The sequence below is a fragment of the Mytilus galloprovincialis genome, chromosome 12, assembly GCF_965363235.1.
Source record: "Mytilus galloprovincialis chromosome 12, xbMytGall1.hap1.1, whole genome shotgun sequence".
Taxonomy (NCBI): domain Eukaryota; kingdom Metazoa; phylum Mollusca; class Bivalvia; order Mytilida; family Mytilidae; genus Mytilus; species Mytilus galloprovincialis.
Window position 1 is genome coordinate 2,256,211 of NC_134849.1, and position 22,557 is coordinate 2,278,767.

At 33.3% G+C, this 22,557-nt stretch overlaps 1 protein-coding gene and 1 long non-coding RNA gene across 2 annotated transcripts in view; one reads left to right on the plus strand and one right to left on the minus strand.

Annotated features, from left to right (window-relative positions):
* The window catches only part of LOC143055563 (uncharacterized), a 436,292-nt gene that overhangs the window by 373,968 nt on the left and 39,767 nt on the right, over window positions 1–22,557 (plus strand). The window lies entirely within an intron of this gene.
* LOC143055112 (uncharacterized) overlaps window positions 1,497–22,557 on the minus strand; it is a 28,895-nt gene continuing 7,834 nt past the window's right edge. Inside the window, exons 2-4 of the mRNA XM_076228255.1 lie at window positions 22,299–22,528; window positions 15,938–16,148; window positions 1,497–9,341 (exon numbers count right to left, since the gene is read on the minus strand). Of these exons, the coding sequence (XP_076084370.1) occupies window positions 4,252–9,341; window positions 15,938–16,148; window positions 22,299–22,528 (5,531 nt within the window). The 3' untranslated portion in view covers window positions 1,497–4,251. The remainder of the gene's footprint in view (window positions 9,342–15,937; window positions 16,149–22,298; window positions 22,529–22,557) is intronic.

Below are 22,557 nucleotides of genomic sequence, written 5' to 3' on the forward strand. Positions count from 1 at the left end.
GTTCACAAAAACGTATGCCTTCTAATAATATTGTCATTGATAAGTGGTTGGATTACTGGCTTGGAAAACTCTTAGATTGAAAACAGTTTTAGGTCCGTAAACTTTAAAATCAGAGTGAACAATAATTTCAGTCTATTGATAACCACTGTGACATTAACCTCTGACCCAAAAAAGATTAAAACTACAAAACACTGAATCCCCAACAAATTATTGACTCAAAAGATACTGAATTGAAACAATCACTTTCCAAATTTTCAGTCTATCTATGAATCTTAAACTTTACCAACTAACCCGATACCAATAGTGATCTTCTTCGGACCAAGAGTAGTCTAGCGGATATCAGAATAATTGATCACTTTATGGTTAAAGCATGTAACTTGGACTTGTTAAATATAAAGGGGTCATTTCCATGCTGTTTTGCTTTCGTGTATATACCATTGATTCAAAGATATCATCTGGGAACAAAACATATTGACATAATTTCAGTCTATGAATTGCTGCTGTAGACTTTGTAATCGTTCAACAATCAGTTCGTTGGTTTTCTCGATTTAAATATTGCACAATTTACGTTTTACATGTACGGGTTTTTCTCACCGTTGAAGGCTTAATGGTGACATGTATAACTGCTTACATCCATTGTTGGTATCTTTGCGAAAGTTTTCTCTTTGACAATCATACCACATCCCGTTATATTTACGTTTGTATTAAGTACCTAACATTAAAAGAGGATTGTGTTCATTCAGAGGCAAGTTATCCCCAAGAATAGCCAACTCCTCATGACTAGAAAAAATGACATTTGAAACAATTTTTTTCCAAATTTTCAGCATATTTATCATGTTTATAGGCAATATAATTGACATAGTACTCCTCAAATCAGTAGGATTTTCCCAAAGGGACATCATCAAACAAAGTGAAATATTCATTAAGGATTGAAATATTTTGTCTTGTAAAATGGAATGCTGACTCCTAGACATCTTTCATGATATTGATATGATTAAGTAACTCATTTCCCAGGTGGATGCACATGTTTATTGCACATTTTGTCATTATGCAACGAAATGTTAACTGATAAGTGAAAATGAGGAATACATCTCCACATTTATCATGTGTATCCAAGGAATAGTGTGTAAACCCACTACAATGATGAATCAAATTCACATTGATACAGAACCATCTGAAAGAGGGACGGAAGATACCAAAGGGACAGTCAAACTCATAAATCTAAAACAAACTGACAACGCCATGGCTTAAAATGAAAAAAGACAAACAAACAAACAATAGTACACATGACACAACATAGAAAACCAAAGAATAAACAACACGAACCCCACCAAAACCTAGGGGTGAAATAGTCATTTTAACAAATATATCAGGTAACTAAAACACAGAATAATACTAATAAATGTTTTTATTATGATTATAATTTTATTAACAGAATGTATTTCTATATTACAATGTGAACAATACAGATACATGAAACCATTGAATCATTACACTACATGTATTTGTAAGTTGATTTTGATATAATTTTACAAGGAATTAAGCTGTTAATTAGTCTGCATTTCTTACCTTAACACAGTAAAAGTTGTGATGTTGGACATTAGCATCTTTCAGGAGATTTCATAAAAACTGTCGGAGCTGTCATGCTAAAAATTCTTTACAAAATTATAAAAGTGACGAAACAAGTATAATCAATACTTTTTCATAGCAAGGTGGGCATACACACTTTTATTTTTAGATATTTTTTAAGGAGAGGTAAAATGAAAATCAAGCAACAGGCACAAATTGAAATGCCATTATGGACTTAGTTTTAATAAACACGGTACAGTACTTAATAGTTATCCCACGAGGACGCGGTGTGTCAGTGTAAAATCACCCCAATGGCCGGAGGCCAGAGGGTGATCTAACACTGATACACCAGGTCCGAGTGGGATAACTATTTTACATCCCATTTGTTTAAGATTAGACGACAAACCCTTTACAATTCATAAAATTTAGTTTAGAACGCCACACAACCTTTAAAATATATTTTACCCCACCGAAAAAAGGTTTGCCCCACGTATGCAAATATCTTGCTTCCTTTAAGTATGTTAAATTACTAATAATTGGTGTTCAGGACTGGTGTAGGGGAATGTGTCGTGGGCTGATAGGCTGAAGGTCTTGAGTTCGATTCCCAGCACAGACACTGGATTTTTTCTACGTAACTTTTAAAAGATAGTCTTAACCGTATAATTAAATCTAAGTTTTATAGTGGATTTGATATTCCCGCCAAAATATAACAGAACATAGGAAAGCATGCAAAACAAAGAAACACAAGCTGGGGTGATCTGGCAGAGTTGATCTGGCTCAGATCATCCCTCGAAGAACAAAAGAGCTTGGATGTAAACATTTAATCAATTGCAAAAGTTAAACTTATAATAGCTAATTTCCTAATCATGTATGATGGTGACATTAATTATTTTGATTAAAACATGCAGTTCTATGAATTATTTGTACTTAAAAAATAACATATTGAATATCCTTTATTATTGAACCGAAATGCCTATTTTGTGTGTTTCTGCAACCTTTTCATTTGTCGCAAGATTGCAGCTAGTTAGCTACAAGTTTGCGGCAAACGTTTCAGTTCCATAAGGGTATTTATATTACGAACAAAATATGAACTGACTGAGATAGAAATTTAAATGTGGTATGAGTGCATGTCCATCAATTTTTATCAGATTCAGTTCATATATTGGTATAAGACAGTACCCCAACATCACAACAACATACGGAATAGAGGGATTTGTCATGTTATCAAACACAAATGAAATAGTTAATACACACAAGATATCATGGATCAACATAGCAATAAACGCAAATTGGAAGTCGATATGTGTATACAGTATATAAACTATGTCATACAATTAGGGAAATGTTACACAAGAGAAAACACGAAAAAACTATCAATAACATCAAAATGGTAATATACATTTGTAAACATTATAAAAAGAATCGCATACAAAAAGAAGAGATGTTATTCAAGAGAAAATACGAATCAACATAACGACACAAATATAATGGTTGTCTGTATTTGTATAAATTATATAAAGTGTGACATACTACTCAAAAGACAACACGAATCGACACAGCAATTTAATCAAAATGGAAGTCTATATTTATATACAGTTTATACCGTATGTCACACAAGAGAAAACACAAATCAACATAATAATACAAATACAATTGAAAACTCCAGGTTTATACAGTATATAAAATATGCTATACAATCAGTCAAGATGTAACACAAAAGAAAATATTTACCAACATAACAAAAAAAAATGTTAGTATATACTTGTATTTGTATGAAGTACATCAAGTATGCAGTACAAGCAGTAAAAATGTTACACAAGAGAAAACATTAATCAACAAAACAAAACAAATATATATACATAGGGAGTTTGTCTGTTGGACACAAAGTATGCCCCTGCAATATAGTTATACAGGATCATAACTGAAGAACAGTAAAAGTGGAGCAATCCAAATTTGTACTTGAAGTGAATAACAATTGAATATAGGATTCATAACATTTGGTTGAGGCAAACATTATTCAGAAAACAGAGAACATATACGAAACATACAGCAATATTTGCATTTGTAATGGGGCTTAACTCTAAACCGCAACACTGACAAAACTCAATCTTAATTAATTTCGATTTTGTTATTATAAGCATTTGTATAAGTGTCATAGTATTTGGGGGGAGGTAAACTAAAATTAAAGAACGACAACGAAATATTCAGAAATATTTCCATTTGTAAAGGGGCATACCTGTAAAACAATTAATACAAGTGACACCAGAACGACTGAAAAAAGAACTAGAGTTAAAAGATAAGCATTTCAACATCAATTGTTTTTTTTCACATGTCATAAAGAACCACAGGCAAAAGAACTAGAGTTTAAAAATAAGTATTTCAACATCATTTGTATGTTTTTTTCACATGTCATAAAGAACAACTGACAAAAGAAATTAGAGTTAAAAGGTTGTCATTTCAACATCCCTTGTATGTTTTTCTGGCATGTTATTAAGAACCACCGACTAAAGAACAAGAGTGATATTGTTACTATCGATGTATGTTTTTTATCTGCAGCATTGTTTAAAGGAAATTTGACATCTAGTCTGTTTTTCATCCTTCTTCATTCATTATGTTACAATCATTCTGATCACTGTATATGTATGGCCATTATATGTTGCAATCTTTTAAGGGGATTTCCTATCAAGTCTGTTTTGACCACTTCTTCATGCATTCTGTTACAATCAATCGGATGACTATAGATGTATGACCATTATCTATAGCAATCTGTAAAGGGGAACTTCCATCTAGTCTACACATCTGAGTATCTGCACCTTTATCCAATAACAAACGTACAATATCCTCATGTCCTAATTCACATGCAAAAAATAATGATGTCGTTCCATTTTCGTTTGATATATTTATGTTAGCATTGTGGTCCAGAAGACAACGGACTACACCTATCCTACCCGTAAAACATGCAATGTGTAATGGAGAAGAACCAGCTTCCACATCAAACACATAATCTACTGATTTCTTACTTATATAATCTGCTACACGTGGTAATGCATTCTTGATGAGACTATCAAACCAATTCTGTTTATATTTATCTAAAGTTTTTGTTGGATCATTTTTTATTTTGTCTATAATTGACTGTTTACTAGGGCCACATGTATTACAGTCAGCATTGTTCTCTAGAAGTAACTGTGTTATATCTAGGTTTCCACTGTTTACACTGAAATATAAAGCACTACCACCATCAAAGGTCTGTGCATCAATGTTTGGTTTATGTTTTATCAACAGCTGTACTATACTGATGTAGTTGTGAATACATGCACTGATCAGTGGTGTGAAACCATCATTGTTACACAGATCAACATTGGGATTCTTTTCTAACAGTGACTTTACTATATCAGAATGTCCCTGCTGACTTGCCATGGACAGAGGACTACGGAATTCCTTGTTACACAGATCTATATTAGGATTCTTCTCTAACAGTAACTTTACTACTTCAGTATGCCCATTCTTACTTGCCAAGTACACAGGACAACATCCATTGTTGTTACATAGGTCAACATTAGGATCTTTCTCTAACAGTAAATTTACTACATCAGTATGTCCATTATTACTTGCCCAGTACAGAGGACTACAGCCATCCTTGTTACATAGATCAACATTAGGATTCTTCTCTAACAGTAGCTTTACTACATCAGTTTGTCCTTTAACACTTGCTGCATTCAGAGGACTCCACCCATTCTTGTTACATAGATCAACATTAGGATTCTTCTCTAACAGTAATTTTACTACTTCAGTATGCCCATTCTTACTTGCCAAGTACAGAGGACAACATCCATTGTTGTTACATAGGTCAACATTAGGATCTTTCTCTAACAGTAAATTTACTACATCAGTATGTCCATTATTACTTGCCCAGTACAGAGGACTACAGCCATCCTTGTTACATAGGTCAACATTAGGATCCTTTTCTAACAGTAACTTGACTATATCAGTATGTCCTTCATCACTTGCTGTATTCAGAGGACTCCGGCCATCGTTGGTACATACATCAACATTAGGATCCTTCTCTAACAGTAACCTTACCACATCAGTATGTCCATTATTACTTGCCCAGTACAGAGGACTACAGCCATCCTTGTTACATAGGTTAACATTAGGATTCTTCTCTAACAGTAGCTTTACTATATCTGTATGGCCTTTAAAACTTGCTGTATTCAGAGGACTCCAGCCATTGTTGTTACATATATCAACATTAGGATTCTTCTCTAACAGTAGCTTTACTATATCTGTATGTCCTTTAACACTTGCTGTATTCAGAGGACTCCAGCCATCGTTGGTACAAACATCAACATTAGGATCCTTCTCTAACAGTAGCTTTACTATATCTGTATGTCCTTTAACACTTGCTGTATTCAGAGGACTCCAGCCATTGTTGTTACATATACCAACATTAGGATTCTTCTCTAACAGTAACCTTACTACATCAGTATATTCATTATTACTTGCCCAGTACAGAGGACTACAACCATCCTTGTTACATAAATCAACATTAGGATTCTTCTCTAACAGTAGCTTTACCATATCTGTATGTCCTTTAACACTTGCTGTATTCAGAGGACTCAAGCCATCGTTGGTACATACATCAACATTAGGATCCTTCTCTAACAGTAGCTTTACTACATCAGTATGTCCTTCATCACTTGCTGTATTCAGAGGACTCCAGCCATCGTTGGTACATACATCAACAATAGGATCCTTCTCTAACAGTAACCTTACTACATCAGTATGTCCATTCTTACTTGCCCAGTACAGAGGACTACGAGGACTACAGCCATCCTTGTTACATAAGTCAACATTAGGATTCTTCTCTAACAGTAGCTTTACCATGTCTGTATGTCCTTTAACACTTGCTGTATTCAGATGACTCAAGCCATCGTTGGTACAAACATCAACATTAGGATCCTTCTCTAACAGTAGCTTTACTATATCTGTATGTCCTTTAACACTTGCTGTATTCAGAGGACTCCAGCCATCGTTGGTACAAACATCAACATTAGGATCCTTCTCTAACAGTAGCTTTACTATATCTGTATGTCCTTTAACACTTGCCAAGTACAGAGGACTCCAGCCATTGTTGTTACATATATCAACATTAGGATTCTTCTCTAACAGTAGCTTTACTACATCAGTATGTCCTTCATCACTTGCTGTATTCAAAGGACTCCAGCCATCGTTGGTACATACATCAACATTAGGATCCTTCTCTAACAGTAACTTTACTACAGCAGTATGTCCATTATTACTTGCCCAGTACAGAGGACTACAGCCATCCTTGTTACATAAGTCAACATTAGGATCCTTTTCTAACAGTAACTTGACTATATCTGTATGTCCTTTAACACTTGCTGTATTCAGAGGACTCCAGCCACCATTGGTACATACATCAACATTAAGATCCTTCTCTAACAGTAGCTTTACTACAGCAGTATGTCCATTATTACTTGCCCAGTACAGAGGACTACAGCCATCCTTGTTACATAAGTCAACACTAGGATTCTTCTCTAACAGTAGCTTTACTATATCTGTATGGCCTTTATCACTTGCTGTATTCAGAGGACTCCAGCCATCGTTGGTACATACATCAACATTAGGATCCTTCTCTAACAGTAACTTTACTACAACAGTATGTCCATTATTACTTGCCCAGTACAGAGGACTCCAGCCATCCTTGTTACATATATCAACATTAGGATCCTTTTCTAACAGTAACTTTACTACAGCAGTATGTCCATTTTTACTTGCCCAGTACAGAGGACTACAGCCATCCTTGTTACATAGGTCAACATTAGGATCCTTTTCTAACAGTAACTTTACTATATCAGTATGTCCTTCATCACTTGCTGTATTCAGAGGACTCCAGCCATTGTTGTTACATATATCAACATTAGGATTCTTCTCTAACAGTAGCTTTACTATATCAGTATGTCCATTTTTACTTGCCCAGTACAGAGGACTCCAGCCATCGTCGTCACAAAGATTAACATTAGGATCCTTCTCTAACAGTAACTTTACTACAGCAGTATGTCCCTTTAAACTTGCCCAGTACAGAGGACTCCAGCCATCCTTGTTACATATATCAACATTAGGATCCTTTTCTAACAGTAACTTTACTACAGCAGTATGTCCATTTTTACTTGCCCAGTACAGAGGACTACAGCCATCCTTGTAACATAAGTCAACACTAGGATTCTTCTCTAACAGTAACTTTACTACATCAGTATGTCCTTCATCACTTGCTGTATTCAGAGGACTCCAGCCATTGTTGGTACATACATCAACATTAGGATCCTTCTCTAACAGTAACTTTACTACAGCAGTATGTCCTCTCTGACTTGCAAAGCCCAATCCAGTAACCCCATCATCTCTACACTGATCCACGTCCACATCATTATGTAACAACCACTGTACCATATCAATAAAACCATCATAGCAAGTTAGTATCAGTGGAGTAGAACCTGATCCATGATGCTCTTTTGGTAACACTTTATCCTTTGTGTTGGCTAATGTTACTTGTTGTGTTTTGTCTAGTTGTTTTAAGTGCTGTAATAACTTTTGTCTAAATGCTGCTACTTTCAAGTTGTTGTTCATGAATATAACTCTCACCTTTCCTGCTGACCAGTCCCTTATAAACCTTTCTAGATATGATACTAAATAATCATCTGGTATTTCAATAATGAAGTCTATGTTACTTTTCTTGTCAGTTTGTGATGTCTGCCAAATGAAACGTTCATGTACTAAACCACTATCACCATGATCTATTAAACATTCAATCATTTTCTGACCAAAGTAATGAGCAAGGAAATCAAATAGTTTGTCATGTACAGTTTTATAAATACCATTCTGTTTACAGATAAATGTACCATCTAGAGTGTCAAGTGCTTTCTTTAGTTTTGGCTTTGGTATACTGTTGAACTCACAAGCCTCACATGTGTCATTTATGATCTGTCGTTGTTCATCCGTCGCTTTACCTTGGAACCATTTTTCATTTAGCTGATTATTAAAGAGAACACATAAAGCAAGACTACACATTTTATAGTTTCCTTCATCACCATGTTCACTTAACCTGTCTAATTCTCTTTTATAAACACCAAAAGGATTTTTGAAATAATCTTTGACATCTACATCTTCTTTTTCGTGATATAAGGAACAAAGAAGTGGGAAAAAATCACATTTAAAAGACAAATCATCAATATCTGTCATGCTTGTGCCAATATAGGTTTTTGCTATATTTGTTTTCTCTACAGTTGTTAGACATAACTTATCTGATATTAAATTACATTCACAGGATTTAAAAGGCACTAATACATTAAACTTATCATCTTTATATACTTGTAACCTACACGATACTATAATCTTACAAAACGTGTCGGCAATAACTCTGTCAATCACAGGTAACAATTGTTTCCAGTTATCAATCTGTTGTTGGTTCACAGTGAAATTTCCACAAATATCATCTACAATGAAGACTGTATGTTTACCAGGCTGATAATAAGTTTTAATGTCGGCTGGTAATTCCACTGGTATTATTTTGTATCCTTTCATCTTTAACACAAGTGCTGTGTGTCTGGCAATACACGATTTTCCTACCCCTGATGGGGCAGTTATTGTCAAGCAACTGTTTTCTTGTAAACATTCCATGACATAATCACTGGCTCGCGTATTCACAAACATTTTATCTTGCTTTTCCCAGTCTTCTATTTGTGTTTGTATCTGACCTGAAACAATATATGAGTAGCTGATTAAAATAAAAAAAAAACACTATTTATATGAATTGTGCATTATCATTTAAAATATTATACTTAGTTTTTGTTGTATGTAATTTCAGAAATATTTTGTCAATGCAGGAACTTTTACTTAATCATTGTTAATGGTATTGGTTATAATTGTTGTAGAATGCTTGCTGGGGACCTGCATTTGTGTACATGCTAGTGCATTGCAGGACACTTGACTCATTTGGTATCATACCAGATCTACTTGTTTTTATAAAATCTTATTTAAAAAAAAGAGAACTCGAAATATTTTGTTGTAAACAAGGTATTAAATAAAACTGGAAATCGACAACAAGTTTAGAACACCTCCATTTCTTTTTACCGCCTAATTACATGATGTTAGTTAAATCATTTTTTAATTTGATGTAAAGACATATTGTGCATTATAAACATATAATATTGATATATATATATATACATATATATATTAATTTCCAGTTTTATTTAATACCTTGTTTATAGTGCACTTAGTCTATGGTGCATATTATTTCACGTTATTTACAATATGGGTTTTGATAATTATTGAAGGCTTGAAGATGACCTGCAATTTTTTTATTTGCTAGTGCTTAAGAGACAATTGACTCATGAGCTAGCATACCACATCTGCCTGTTTAAAAAACCCTCAAAATATAAACTTTATAGCAAGACAATAACATAATTTCTTTGTAAACCATTGAACATGTCTATAAACAAGCAAGTACTTATAAAATCATTCAAATAATATGTCCATTCATTGTGTTGTCATATCTTAGATCAAGTGTTTGACCTTGAGTTAAACATTCAAGGTCAAATGTCATCTTCCTCTTATATTGTAGAATTCTTAGGCTAAATCGACAACTGACAGATCTGAAAAAAACCTTTGAACTGACCAAATATTAAATATAAATAGCTACAAAGCATGTCCAAGGTTAGTATATACTAGAACACACCCTCGCTATCGCGGGTCAGTGACTGAATTAAAGTATCTCATTGTGTTTAAGCCTTTTTTTAGCCTGGATTTTTTATATTGTTAATATCATTTGATACAGTCAAGCTGGTTATAAGACATGTAAGAGGCACAGTTTTCTCTTCTGTCAAAATAGTTCTGTTTGATACCTTAGATCTGGAACTTATCAATTATTGGAAGTATTGATTATTTGGAAAACAAAAGGGTATGACATGGAATATTTTTTTATCAACAGCATTGTACTATATAAGTTATAAATAAAGGTGAATGATTTGATTCGCAATGTTTACGTCATGTTGGCTTACAAATGAGAAACTGTATAAATACCTTATTTTAAGGGGGCTTACGGGTGTTGATCAAAATTTTTTTACAAAATGGGGTTTTGCTTATTTTTCTATAAATAACCTTTTTCCATGCCTAATAGAAAAATAACATAAAGCTATTGGGTCACCGTTCATTTTAGCTCACAATCTGCCTTTGAAAGAAGCATGTATTTTTGTAAACTTGATGGTATTTTTTTCCTGTTGAACTAATAGCTGAAACAAAGTAATATCGAAATAAAAAACAAACCAAATTACAGAAATCGCTTAAATTTTACAATGGTTTTGTTTAAGTAAAGCTTATTTGAAAAAAAATAAAAATAAATGTCATCGATGTGTTAAAAAAGATATTTTAAATTTAATGCAAAATTGAGGCATTTTTTGTTACCACTGATAGATAATTTGGAGCTTTTCAATGATAAAAACATTTTAAAAGTCAGCTGGGGCCAACACTTATTGATTTTTTGGGTTGATTTTGTACCATACCATCGAGTAAGACCTAAAAGTGTAATGAAAAAAAAAAATGTTTTAATATTTACTGATTTTTTTTACCCGCGAGCCTCCTTAAGTCTAGATTTTTAGTATTCGTATTGTCAGTTTACAAAGTCATGCTGATTGAAATACTACTATAGGAAACAATTTGACAATCATTGAATTAAGAAGGGTCAACCAAGTGAGTATGACCCATGATTATAGCCAATCTCGAATGAACCGTTTTGTGGTGCGCTTGTCAGATGCGGAACTTACAGATAAGGTAGTAGGTAACATGTGATATATAATGAAATGACTAAGAGGAAATAGCATTTGTTAGTTCCGGAACTTACTAATTTTGTCTCATTGTTTTTTTTTTGACACAGTAATCGATTTTAAAGGTAAAATTTTCAGTATACCCAAGTTTATATATACCCTTTTATAAGTTTGATTTGTAGATATCTTTGGTTATACGTTTTGTATAAGGTAAACAAAAAACGGTCGAAATTGCATTTAATTGATAAATTCAACAACACTTACCTTTATCTTCAAGATGTTTTGTCGTTAAATAATTAAGAATGTTCTCACTATACTGCTGAAATGTACCCATAGGAACTGACTTTAAATAAATCAAATTTAAATGGTGATAACTGTCCTTACCTAAATTTAGATATTTCGGACCTAAACGGGACACTCTACACTAATATTTAAGACAAAAGCGACGATTTTTCGTTCCCTATTGTTAATTTTCCATGTTTAGATGTTGATGTTCCTTCGGCACCATCTTACGGTGTTTTCAAAGCTCATTCGCTATGCCTGTGTCTGTTTTAACGTTTTTGATTTTAACTAATGTAATCTATGTATTACTGGTATATTAATAAACCAGGGATATCGTTACCATAAATTACTTAAAACCTTAACATAATTTTTCCATAGATATGATAATTTAGTTTTGAAGTTTGGTTGTACCTGTGGAAAAATTATTTCAAACAGGATAGCACATGCTCGTTTCTGCGGAAATGTTGTTAACCGTGCCCGGAAATGATCCTGGTAAACTTATCACTTCTTTAAATAAACTTATTCTAAAAGGTTACCAATTCAACACTGTAATAAGATTATTGAGGATATTGCTAACTTCTTGTCTTTCTTTTTAAGAAGTTCATGTATGAAGTCAGCCTCATAATAATACAGAAACATTTCAACAAAAAGAGGGCACAATTTGTTCCCATTGGAATACTGACAGTCCAGTCTGTTAAAAACATGCCATCCAAACGTAATAAATATGTTGTCAATCAAGAAATAAATCATCTTGATAATTTCAGTTTCAGAGAATTTTTTGTTTGAATCAGAGGGATTCTTTACAAAGTAGGATTTATCCCTCCCTAAGAAAAGATACTTATATCTACGTTAGCTATTCTTTCTTTTATGAAACAAAACAATACCAACTCTTTCAATGTGTCTTTTAGTTTGAAATGTGGAATATTTGTGTAAAGTGTAGGAAGTTCAAATGTTTAAATACTATTGCAAGATGGGTCACTGTGAAAACTGTTTAAATATTGAAAAATAAAGGGTGGCAGGTAGGTGAAGCTTACATAAATGAAGAGATAAATGAACCATAAACAAATTGATACCTGATAAGGTATATAATTCCAATGGCACCAGAAGCGAAGAAGCCGCGCATCTATTTTGGATGGACAAATAGCCGTTGGACGACAGAATAATCTCGGACTTGTAGTGTGTTGCCTTTTATGTATTCTTGTTATTTTGTTTATTTCTTTTTTTTTACATCTTCTGACATCAGACTCGGACGTCTCTTGAACTGAATATTAATGTGCGTTACGTATTGTTATGCATTTACTTTTCTACATTGGCTACAGGTATAGGGAGAGAGTTGAGATCTCATAACAGTGTCGAAATTAGTCCGAGTCTGATGTCAGAAAATGTAACAAAAGAAAATAACCAAAATGACCATTATACATAAATAACAACAGACTACTAGCAGTTAACTAACATGCCAGCTCCAGACTTCAATTAAACTGATTGAAAGATTATGATTTCATCATATGAATATCAGGCACAATCCGTCCCGTTAAGGGTTTAGTATCATACCATCATAACATATATGAGAAGAACATAACCCATGTCATGCCAACAACTGGTTTTTGAAAAAATGTGTTCAGTTCCGATGCGAAGACCCTATAAGTGAATCACTATTAATGCCAAAATATGCAATCTGTACTGACCTGGCAACAGCATCGTAACTATATCCCTTATCAATAAGTATATTTAAAGCTTTTGTTAGTTTCTAAGGTGAATACTGACATGTTTGTGCTTTATAAAGAATATTTTCATAAAAAAAAAAATTGATGTGAAATACCTAAAGGTATAAGAAGCTGTCTGCATGTTGAGCTATATTTACGAATGATGTCCTTATACCGATGATACAATTTAGTAAATGTTTTGACTAGTTTGTGATATGGTGTAATAATTTTCAGTAAAACATAAATTTCTCTCGTTAAAATCTAGAACATTGTTACATACACGAGCGAATCGTACAAGTTGAGATATATGAACACCGTAAGATGGTGATAAGGAAACGTCACTATCTGAAAATTGATAGGAAATGAAAAATCATATCTTTTATCATAAATTTTAGTATTAAGTTCACAAACAGGAGGGGTTGGGTGACCCTATGGACTTCCCCTATATTTCATTTGAGTTGTTTCATTGTCCATACATGAATATATATGGTTTAGGGGTGGGGATCTCAACTATTTCTAAGTTCTCAAACAGGAGGGGTAGGGTGACCCAAGGGACTCCTAATATATTTCATTTGATTTGTTTTATTGTCCCATATATGAATTTATATGGTTTAGGGGTGGATATCTCAACCATTTCCTAGTTCTCAAACAGGAGGGGGTGGGGTGACCCCAGGGACTCCCATATATTTAATTTGAAACTACTTGTAATTAGAGATTTTTGGCGATGAAATATTTCATACAATTGTTCTTTGACATCGTAGCCAAAAGCAAAGGGCATACTTATCTAAGTACAGATTTCTAATGAGCACTACTTTCTATGTGCAGCTTTAAAAGTTGTGGGTAGTTCGACGATCGTTTAAGGTTTTTCTGGTCATAGTTTTTGAATTTCCGAAAGAGTATGACAAAAATGTCCAATTAGTTATAAACATAATAACCAGCTACAGTTATAATTACAAAGGCACGTATTTCAGAGTAAATTGTGTAGAACACAAATCTAGGGTGCTCGCATAAGGCAGCTTAACTGCCTAAAATGAAACATGTCTCATATCACTGCAGAGATTTTTTTATTTACGCACTATATTTGAGTACCTTAATTTGAGGCGAATACGGGATATTGCCCCTCAGAGATCTGACTATCCACATAAATGTTCATGTGCGTGATGTGTGTGCCAAGGTTATATGTCCCTTATACATGTTTTAGGTTAGCCTATATTCTGTGAAGAAAGCAAAACATAAAAAAACATTATGACCAACATATGATAACAAGAGTTACTACTTGTCGCCTACTTACCTGACATGTACACCTTACAATCATTCCATACACCAAATATAGTTCACCTTTTGTTTGCAGTACCTTATAAATTGACAACATTACGAATGAACTATGGAAATGGGATCAAGGTCGTATGAACCCTTCCAGACAGATATGTACACCTCAAGATTGATCCATACACTAAATATAAATGACATATTGCTTATAACATCTACGAATTAAAACAAAAGCACAAAAACTTAAATGTTTCCAATGAACCAAGCAAATGAGGTCAAGTTCAGATGAAATCTGCCAGGCGGCCATGTAGGACTAACACTCATTACATACACCAAAAAGCGTGGCCTTATTGCTTATGGTATTTGAGAAACAGATAAATCCACAAAAACTAAAGATTGTCCAAATAATTATTTTGGAAATAATCCCGGAGGATTTTCAATCCTTAAGGATAAAAACGACATCCTACAGGATAAAGTAAATATCCTACAGGGTAAAGTAAAAAGATTGTCCAATGAACCACGAAATTGAGGTAAATGTCAGATGAAACCTGTCAGTCAAACATTAACACCTTTCAATCCTTTCATACACAAATTTAAATGCAGTTGACCTATAGCTTATATTATCTGAGATACGGACTTTTCCATGTAACTCTTATCTTGATTACTGATACGTGGGAGACAATGCAAGGAACCCAAATACTAAAAATATATATCCTGTCATTCATAATAAGTGAGTATTTCACTTAACAATTTTTTTTAAAGCAGTCAAGCAATGAAAATGAGGAAAGGACAATGGACATATGACAGACAGAAACTTCGTCACATAAGGTATCTGCATACAAGGTATGAAGAAGCCGGGTCTTCTACCTTCTAACATATAATTTTTAAACAAAAGGTTACGCCCATAACCGGGGCCGGATTGTCATAACCATGTCTTGCATATTGCGACTTTCGTCACATGCGGGAAATAATCATTTGTGTATGTATCACCTGAATGTGTATCATGCTTGTGGTCAGTTTGTTTTTAAGGTCTGATTGGAATGAAGATTATTGTCTATTTTCAGTCACTTAACCAAGTAAATGAGATCAAGGACAACAAACGGTATATTAAGATGTAACATTGAGACCATAAAACTTTTACTTACAAGACATGAATTGTCCAGCGCGTGTGCATAGGCTTTATCAAAATAGTTTATGTCTTTGTAACTTCAGTTGGCCATACCTTCTCGTGAATAAGTTAATCTACTTTTAACTTTATCAATAAGTATTATGTACCTTTGATGTTCCATGGTATTGGGTCTTTCAAATTTTCCATAAAGTTTGAATGCTCTATTCTCAAATTGTTTATTGTAAGTTTCAGTTCTTTCATCTCTACCACTGATTGTTTGATTTCCAACATAATTTCCTTATTAGACTGGTCTAGGATTTTAACCTTTAACTCTTGACACTCCTGATACATTGTTTGACCTCCCAATCGACTTACAGCCTATAAATGAATATATCAATATCTAATATTTTGTATTCTTCAAAACAGTAGTTTATTTCTACCTTCTATGATAATTTTTGAGTTAGGCTTTGCTGTATACATGAGAAATAATATGTGTGTTCAATATAAAGTTGTACAAAAAATCATACATTGATTTGAGCTGTGTCTAGGCCTATAACTCCAAATAAAAAAAGTTACACCAACATGACGGTGTAATATGTCCGACTTCCCATAATGGCGACATAATCCTATCAAGTTTGAAAGATTTTCTGTCAAGCAGTTTCAAAGGAGTAGCAGTTAGAAGAGTCATTATCAATATCAGCTAGGTGTCCTTGTATATAAAAATATTATAGTAAACAAAAAAGGGTCACATAGTTAGATATATATTACTCCTATAAAAGTGATACAATCAACATGTTGATATAATATCACCAACAAGAATACCAAGTTTCAGAGGCCTTTTTCAATCTGTATCAGAGAAGTAGCATTAATTAAGGGTCATAATCAATAGGCTTCACAAGGTACGGGTAATTGTTTAACATTACTAAAAAATAAACCTATTTCTCAATGAATGTGTGTTTGTCCCGGCCAATAAAGCTGCTAATGACATTATTTTGTTTGACGTTAATTTTCCATTGCGGTTCTGAAAAAAGAAATCACCAATTCACCAACATTCCAACTGACTACATTTTCAGAAAACGACATCTGTAACGGGCATTTAAAAAGTCAGAATGTGAAGATATATGTTTAAACTCTTTCATGTCATTTCTTAGTAGCAATAAACAAAATACCTTTGTCAATTGGACATACTTTGATACTATATTTGCCCTTGCTTTTTTAAAAGATAACATATTTGTTCGCTTTGGAGACTCCGTATATCGTCAGGTTATCGGAATTCCAATGGTGACTAACTGTGCACCACTTATTATGGACCTGGTTTCGTATTGCTATGAGTTACAATTTATGACAAAAATCAGCAAAGACCCTTCGTTGCAGTTCTATCAAAAACTTGGTTTTAGGAAACATCATTTGTGCACATCGTCACTTCCAATGTTGAGCCAGCGCATTCGGAACTACCCGGCCTTACTGATTGAACTAAAAAATTGTACTGCATAGCGAGAATGGGAAAGTAGTTACGATTGGAGCGAGAGGTTGATAGTATATGATACTATATTATTTCTAGTTAATCCAACATAATAACGATCAAGAAGACTACATAGATGAACTTTAATAGTGCAAACTATATAGGCCATTAGATAAAGTGCAAACTATATAGGCCATTTGATAAAGTACAAACTATATAGGCCATTTGATAAAGTACAAACTATATAGGATTATAACTTCACCGAGAATGGGAAAGTAGTTACGATTGGAGCGAGCGGTTGATAATATATGATGCTATATTATTTCTAGTTAATCCAACATAATAACGATCAAGAAGACTACCTAGATGAACTTTAATAGTGCAAACTATATAGGCCATGTGATAAAGTGCAAACTATATAGGCCATTTGATAAAGTGCAAACTATATAGGCCATTTGATAAAGTGCAAACTATATAGGCCATTTGATAAAGTCCAAACTATATAGGCCATTTGATAAAGTCCAAACTATATAGGCCATTTGATAAAGTGCAAACTATATAGGCCATTTGATAAAGTCCAAACTATATAGGCCATTTGATAAAGTCCAAACTATATAGGCCATTTGATAAAGTCCAAACTATATAGGCCATTTGATAAAGTCCAAACTATATAGGCCATTTGATAAAGTGCAAACTATATAGGCCATTTGATAAAGTCCAAACTATATAGGCCATTTGATAAAGTCCAAACTATATAGGCCATTTGATAAAGTCCAAACTATATAGGCCATTTGATAAAGTCCAAACTATATAGGCCATTTGATAAAGTCCAAACTATATAGGCCATTTGATAAAGTGCAAACTATATAGGCCATTTGATAAAGTCCAAACTATATAGGCCATTTGATAAAGTCCAAACTATATAGGCCATTTGATAAAGTCCAAACTATATAGGCCATTTGATAAAGTCCAAACTATATAGGCCATTTGATAAAGTCCAAACTATATAGGCCATTTGATAAAGTGCAAACTATATAGGCCATTTGATAAAGGACTTTTATTCCGTTTTGAATATTCCTTGGAGTTCGGTCTTTTTGTTATTTTATCATTTCTTTTAAACAATATCGAATTTCGATTCTTTGGAAGTTACGGACAGCATGCACAAGTTACAGACAACCCTATTGGTATAATTAAAAAGTTTCGGACTAGTTTTGTTTCAAGTTACGGACATTTTAAGTTTTCTGGAAAATTGTGCTGTAACAGTTTTTATAGTATTTATTCACTTTTTGCATTGCAGAGTTTCCATACAAGATTTATATAACTTTTTAATTACTGACCATTTCTGTTGTATTCATGGTATCGTTATTATGAAGGGACAAACTTTCTTACCGATGCCAGGCGGCCCCATCTTGAGTTGTGGGTAACTTAAGTTACCCACAGCCGTTTAAGCACAGTGACTATGGTCAAGGGGATATGCTAACAAATAATCAGATCAAGTATCCAAGTAATCTGTCTAAACATTATCTGTATATTGTGAATGGATAGACCGACAGACAGACAGTACAATATGGTCAAGGGAATATGATAACAACGTATACTACCTAGTATACAAGTAATCTGTCTTAACACATTGCTGTAACATTCCCTGTGTGTTGTGTATAAATGGACCGTCAAATAGACAGTACACTATGATCAAAGGAATATGATTACAAAAAATTCCCCCAAGTATGCAAGTAATCTGTCTGAACACATTGCTGTAATATTCTCTGAGTATTGAGTATGGAGAGATGGACAGAAAGTAGTGTATAGTCCAGAGAATATACAGACAGTACACTATGGTCAAGGGAATATGATAACACATAATTCTACCAAATATGCAAGTTACATGTATGTGTCTTTACATTCTTTGAGTTTTGTGTATAAATAGGCAAACAGACCACAATATAGTCAAGGGAATATTCTAACAAACAAACACTATAAGAGTACTGCAAAGCAATACAATTAAAGTCCCCTACCAGGTAAAAAATCAATATACTGAAATAATATGCAAACTTGTTTCATGACTTGTCATGGTGTGAACAAAAAGTAAATATCAAGTCAATACATGTACATGTATTTTCAGGCAAGACAAAAAACAGTGTGGAAAACTGATTATATGACAGAATTTTTCAAGTCCAAGGACCAAAACTCTGCACAAATATATCAGACGGAAGAAAACATTTGAACTTGATCTGTAACTTGTCGTTATAAAACTATATATAATCAATTACCAATCAATATTTTAAAGCATAATGAAAAAAGTGTGGAAAATACTCAAACATTAGATATGATAAATAGGTCCCTGAAATTAGATAAGATGTAGTACAATGTCTAAATATATTCTCAAATTATAATCAATTATAATTTATTGTTCCAAAGACTGTTTTCTATCATTTGTCACAAACTAATATAGATTGGTAACTTATCTTGAAAATGTCAACATCTTTTATCCATACACAATGTAATGTAATGACAGCCAGACAGACAAAGTGCAAACTTTAAGTCCACTTCGACTTCGACGGTTAGGGACTATTTTACCAATTTGCAAGGTATCTGTCAAACTGTCAATGAGTATTGTGTATGGATGGATAGACAGACAGTACAATATGGTCAATGGAATATGATAATAAATAATCCTACCAAGTATTCAAGTTATTTGTCTTAACAGTCTCTGAGTATTTGGTATGGATGGACGGACCAACAATAAAGCATAGTCAAGAGCATATGATAACAAATAATAACAAATATGCAAGTTATTTGTATTAACATTTTCAAGATAACCATGTCTTCAGGCATCGTCAATCACTTTCTAACACATGCTTCCAAGTAAAATTGAGAAATCTACATTTAAGCCAAAAAAGTTATTGCTTTTCAGGAAGCTTGCATATATCACAGTTTGATAATACCTATTTTGACTGAATTTGATACCAAATATTTACTGCAATACAAGGAAAGTTTGGTAGCGTAAACAAACGAAATAAGCCGTCGCCATGTGATGCGAACAAGGGATGCAAACATTTTTGGTCAAGAAAATGTAACTTGGAAGGAAAGACAAATTTGATTTTAAGATTTATTGAAAAAAGATAATGAAACAAAAATACGAAAAATGCGTTTTACAATTCCAAGCAGACTAAAATCAAATAATAATTAGACTTCTGTGGGCACGGTTATTGAATTTTTCCCATGTTTGCAAAAGGTCGCGCCCCTTTTTTGGGTAATCTAAATAAACCTATTCAATCAATTTCCTCCCTCGACTACTCCTTGTTAGTGACACAGAATTGGTAGTAAATAATAGTAAAATGTCAGCTTATGGTCTGTAACATTCTGAAATACAAAAATGTCCGATAGTTAAGTGGATCGGTTTGAGAATTTTTCGGAGGAATAACATGAATAAGTAAAACTTGCAAGTAGCTCAAAATGGCGATGATGATTTCATTATCAGTGATGCTGAAAGGACTTGAACAAGTATCAGACGAACCACAAATGTCAATAATGGCGGTGATGTTCACAACAGTTATTGATAGCACCAATAATTTGATATATTTGAAGGTGTTAAAAGTCTCTGTGTATCGTGTATGGATGGAATAGACAACAGCAAAAGTAGGCAATTCACTGGGTTTTGCGGAACCCTTTCAGAATAAAACCCCTCAACTCGGAAACGTAAAATCTAAAATTTATAAATATTGAAAGGGAGATAGTCAATAGAAATAAACAATGCACAAAAGTTTCATGCTAATTGGTTAAAGCGTTTTCAGGTTATTTGACCGACATGTTGACGATGGATGGACAACGATATACCTTATTACTATTATAAACGGGCGTATAAAAATTGACAATAATTCCAAAATGGATTGTCATATTATCAGAAAATCTTAACTTAGATAGAGCTTGATCTGCTGATAATGTTTTATCTGCCGGTTGTGTAACTGCTACTTTAATTTTTGAGATATGAACAATGATATAAGCCAATCAAAGTGCTTGTAGCACTGAGGATAAAGATTGCTTCAATTTATCAGTGAGAAGTGAAACTAAATATTGCATTGGCTGTTGTTGATTTAACAGCAATTCTAGACAACGGAAATTAACTCAAATTTAAAAAAATGGCTTTAACAATGGCCATACCTGCCAACTGTTACTATTTGTGGGGAATTTTCTCCATTAAAAGCTCCCAAATGGAAATTTTGAAAGAGCAATTTTGTCTACAATCTCAAACAAAACAATTAATGTTATAATGACTAGGCTTTAAAAAGTATGAAGAAGCAAACAACAATATTAAGATGCATTTGGAGTTTTTTTTAGGACTGAAGAGTAATCGTGCATGTAAAACCCCAATGGGCATTTTAAAAAGATGGCAGGTATGAATGACATCATATATATTTTTTAGAACAGATAGTATATTCCTCCGCCTCTCCACCTTGCAAAAGTTAGGCAATATGCTTGATAAGTGTAATATCAATTTGTGCCTTGGATATATGAACATATGTTACATTGATATTAGTTTCTGGAAATGTTCATGGATAGGATGTATAGAACGTTATGATCAATGCCCTATATTTTGTGGAGCAATTGAGGTAGTGATAAGTCTTGTAAGATTTAGATATCAAGTCAGTCCCATAAGGTTTTGATTGCTTTTCATGAAATCTTTACCTAAAAACTACATTTCACCACCTTGTCTCTATTTCTAGAAACTTGACCCATTTTTATTGATAAATTAAATCCCCAACTTAGAAAAAAATACCCAAAGAAACATTCAGGCACAGTTTCCCTGTTTGGTAGCAATTTGCCTAGTTTCAGGGTAGAAGGTTTTTTAAAACGTTTACGATAATGGATTGACGATGTCTATCATCAGTCCCAAAAGGCCAAAAAGGCATTTAGATATTAGAGCAACTGGTGCTAATTCACTTAGTAAGAAAAGGTTAGTAATTACTTTATTCAAATATAAATTCATTTGAGATTTCTATTGACAATGGAATCATTATCCAACATGTTAAACATATCTACAAGTATAAATGTCGAGACAAACTTACATTTGATATATCTCTCCATACTGTATCAAAATAAACAGTGTCTATTTCATTACTATCATGATGAGCTAGTTTATTCCTGTAAAATTTTATCCTTGCTAGATCAGATCCTGGAGATGTTTCCCCTTGTAGTGGTAGACTGTCAAATCCATTGATTGGCTGAGTAATAGATGTCAAGTTTCTGATCAAACATATCATCAATGTTACATCAAATGTTTTAGAATCGGGAATCCCTGTAACATTGAAAACAACAGAAAATTAT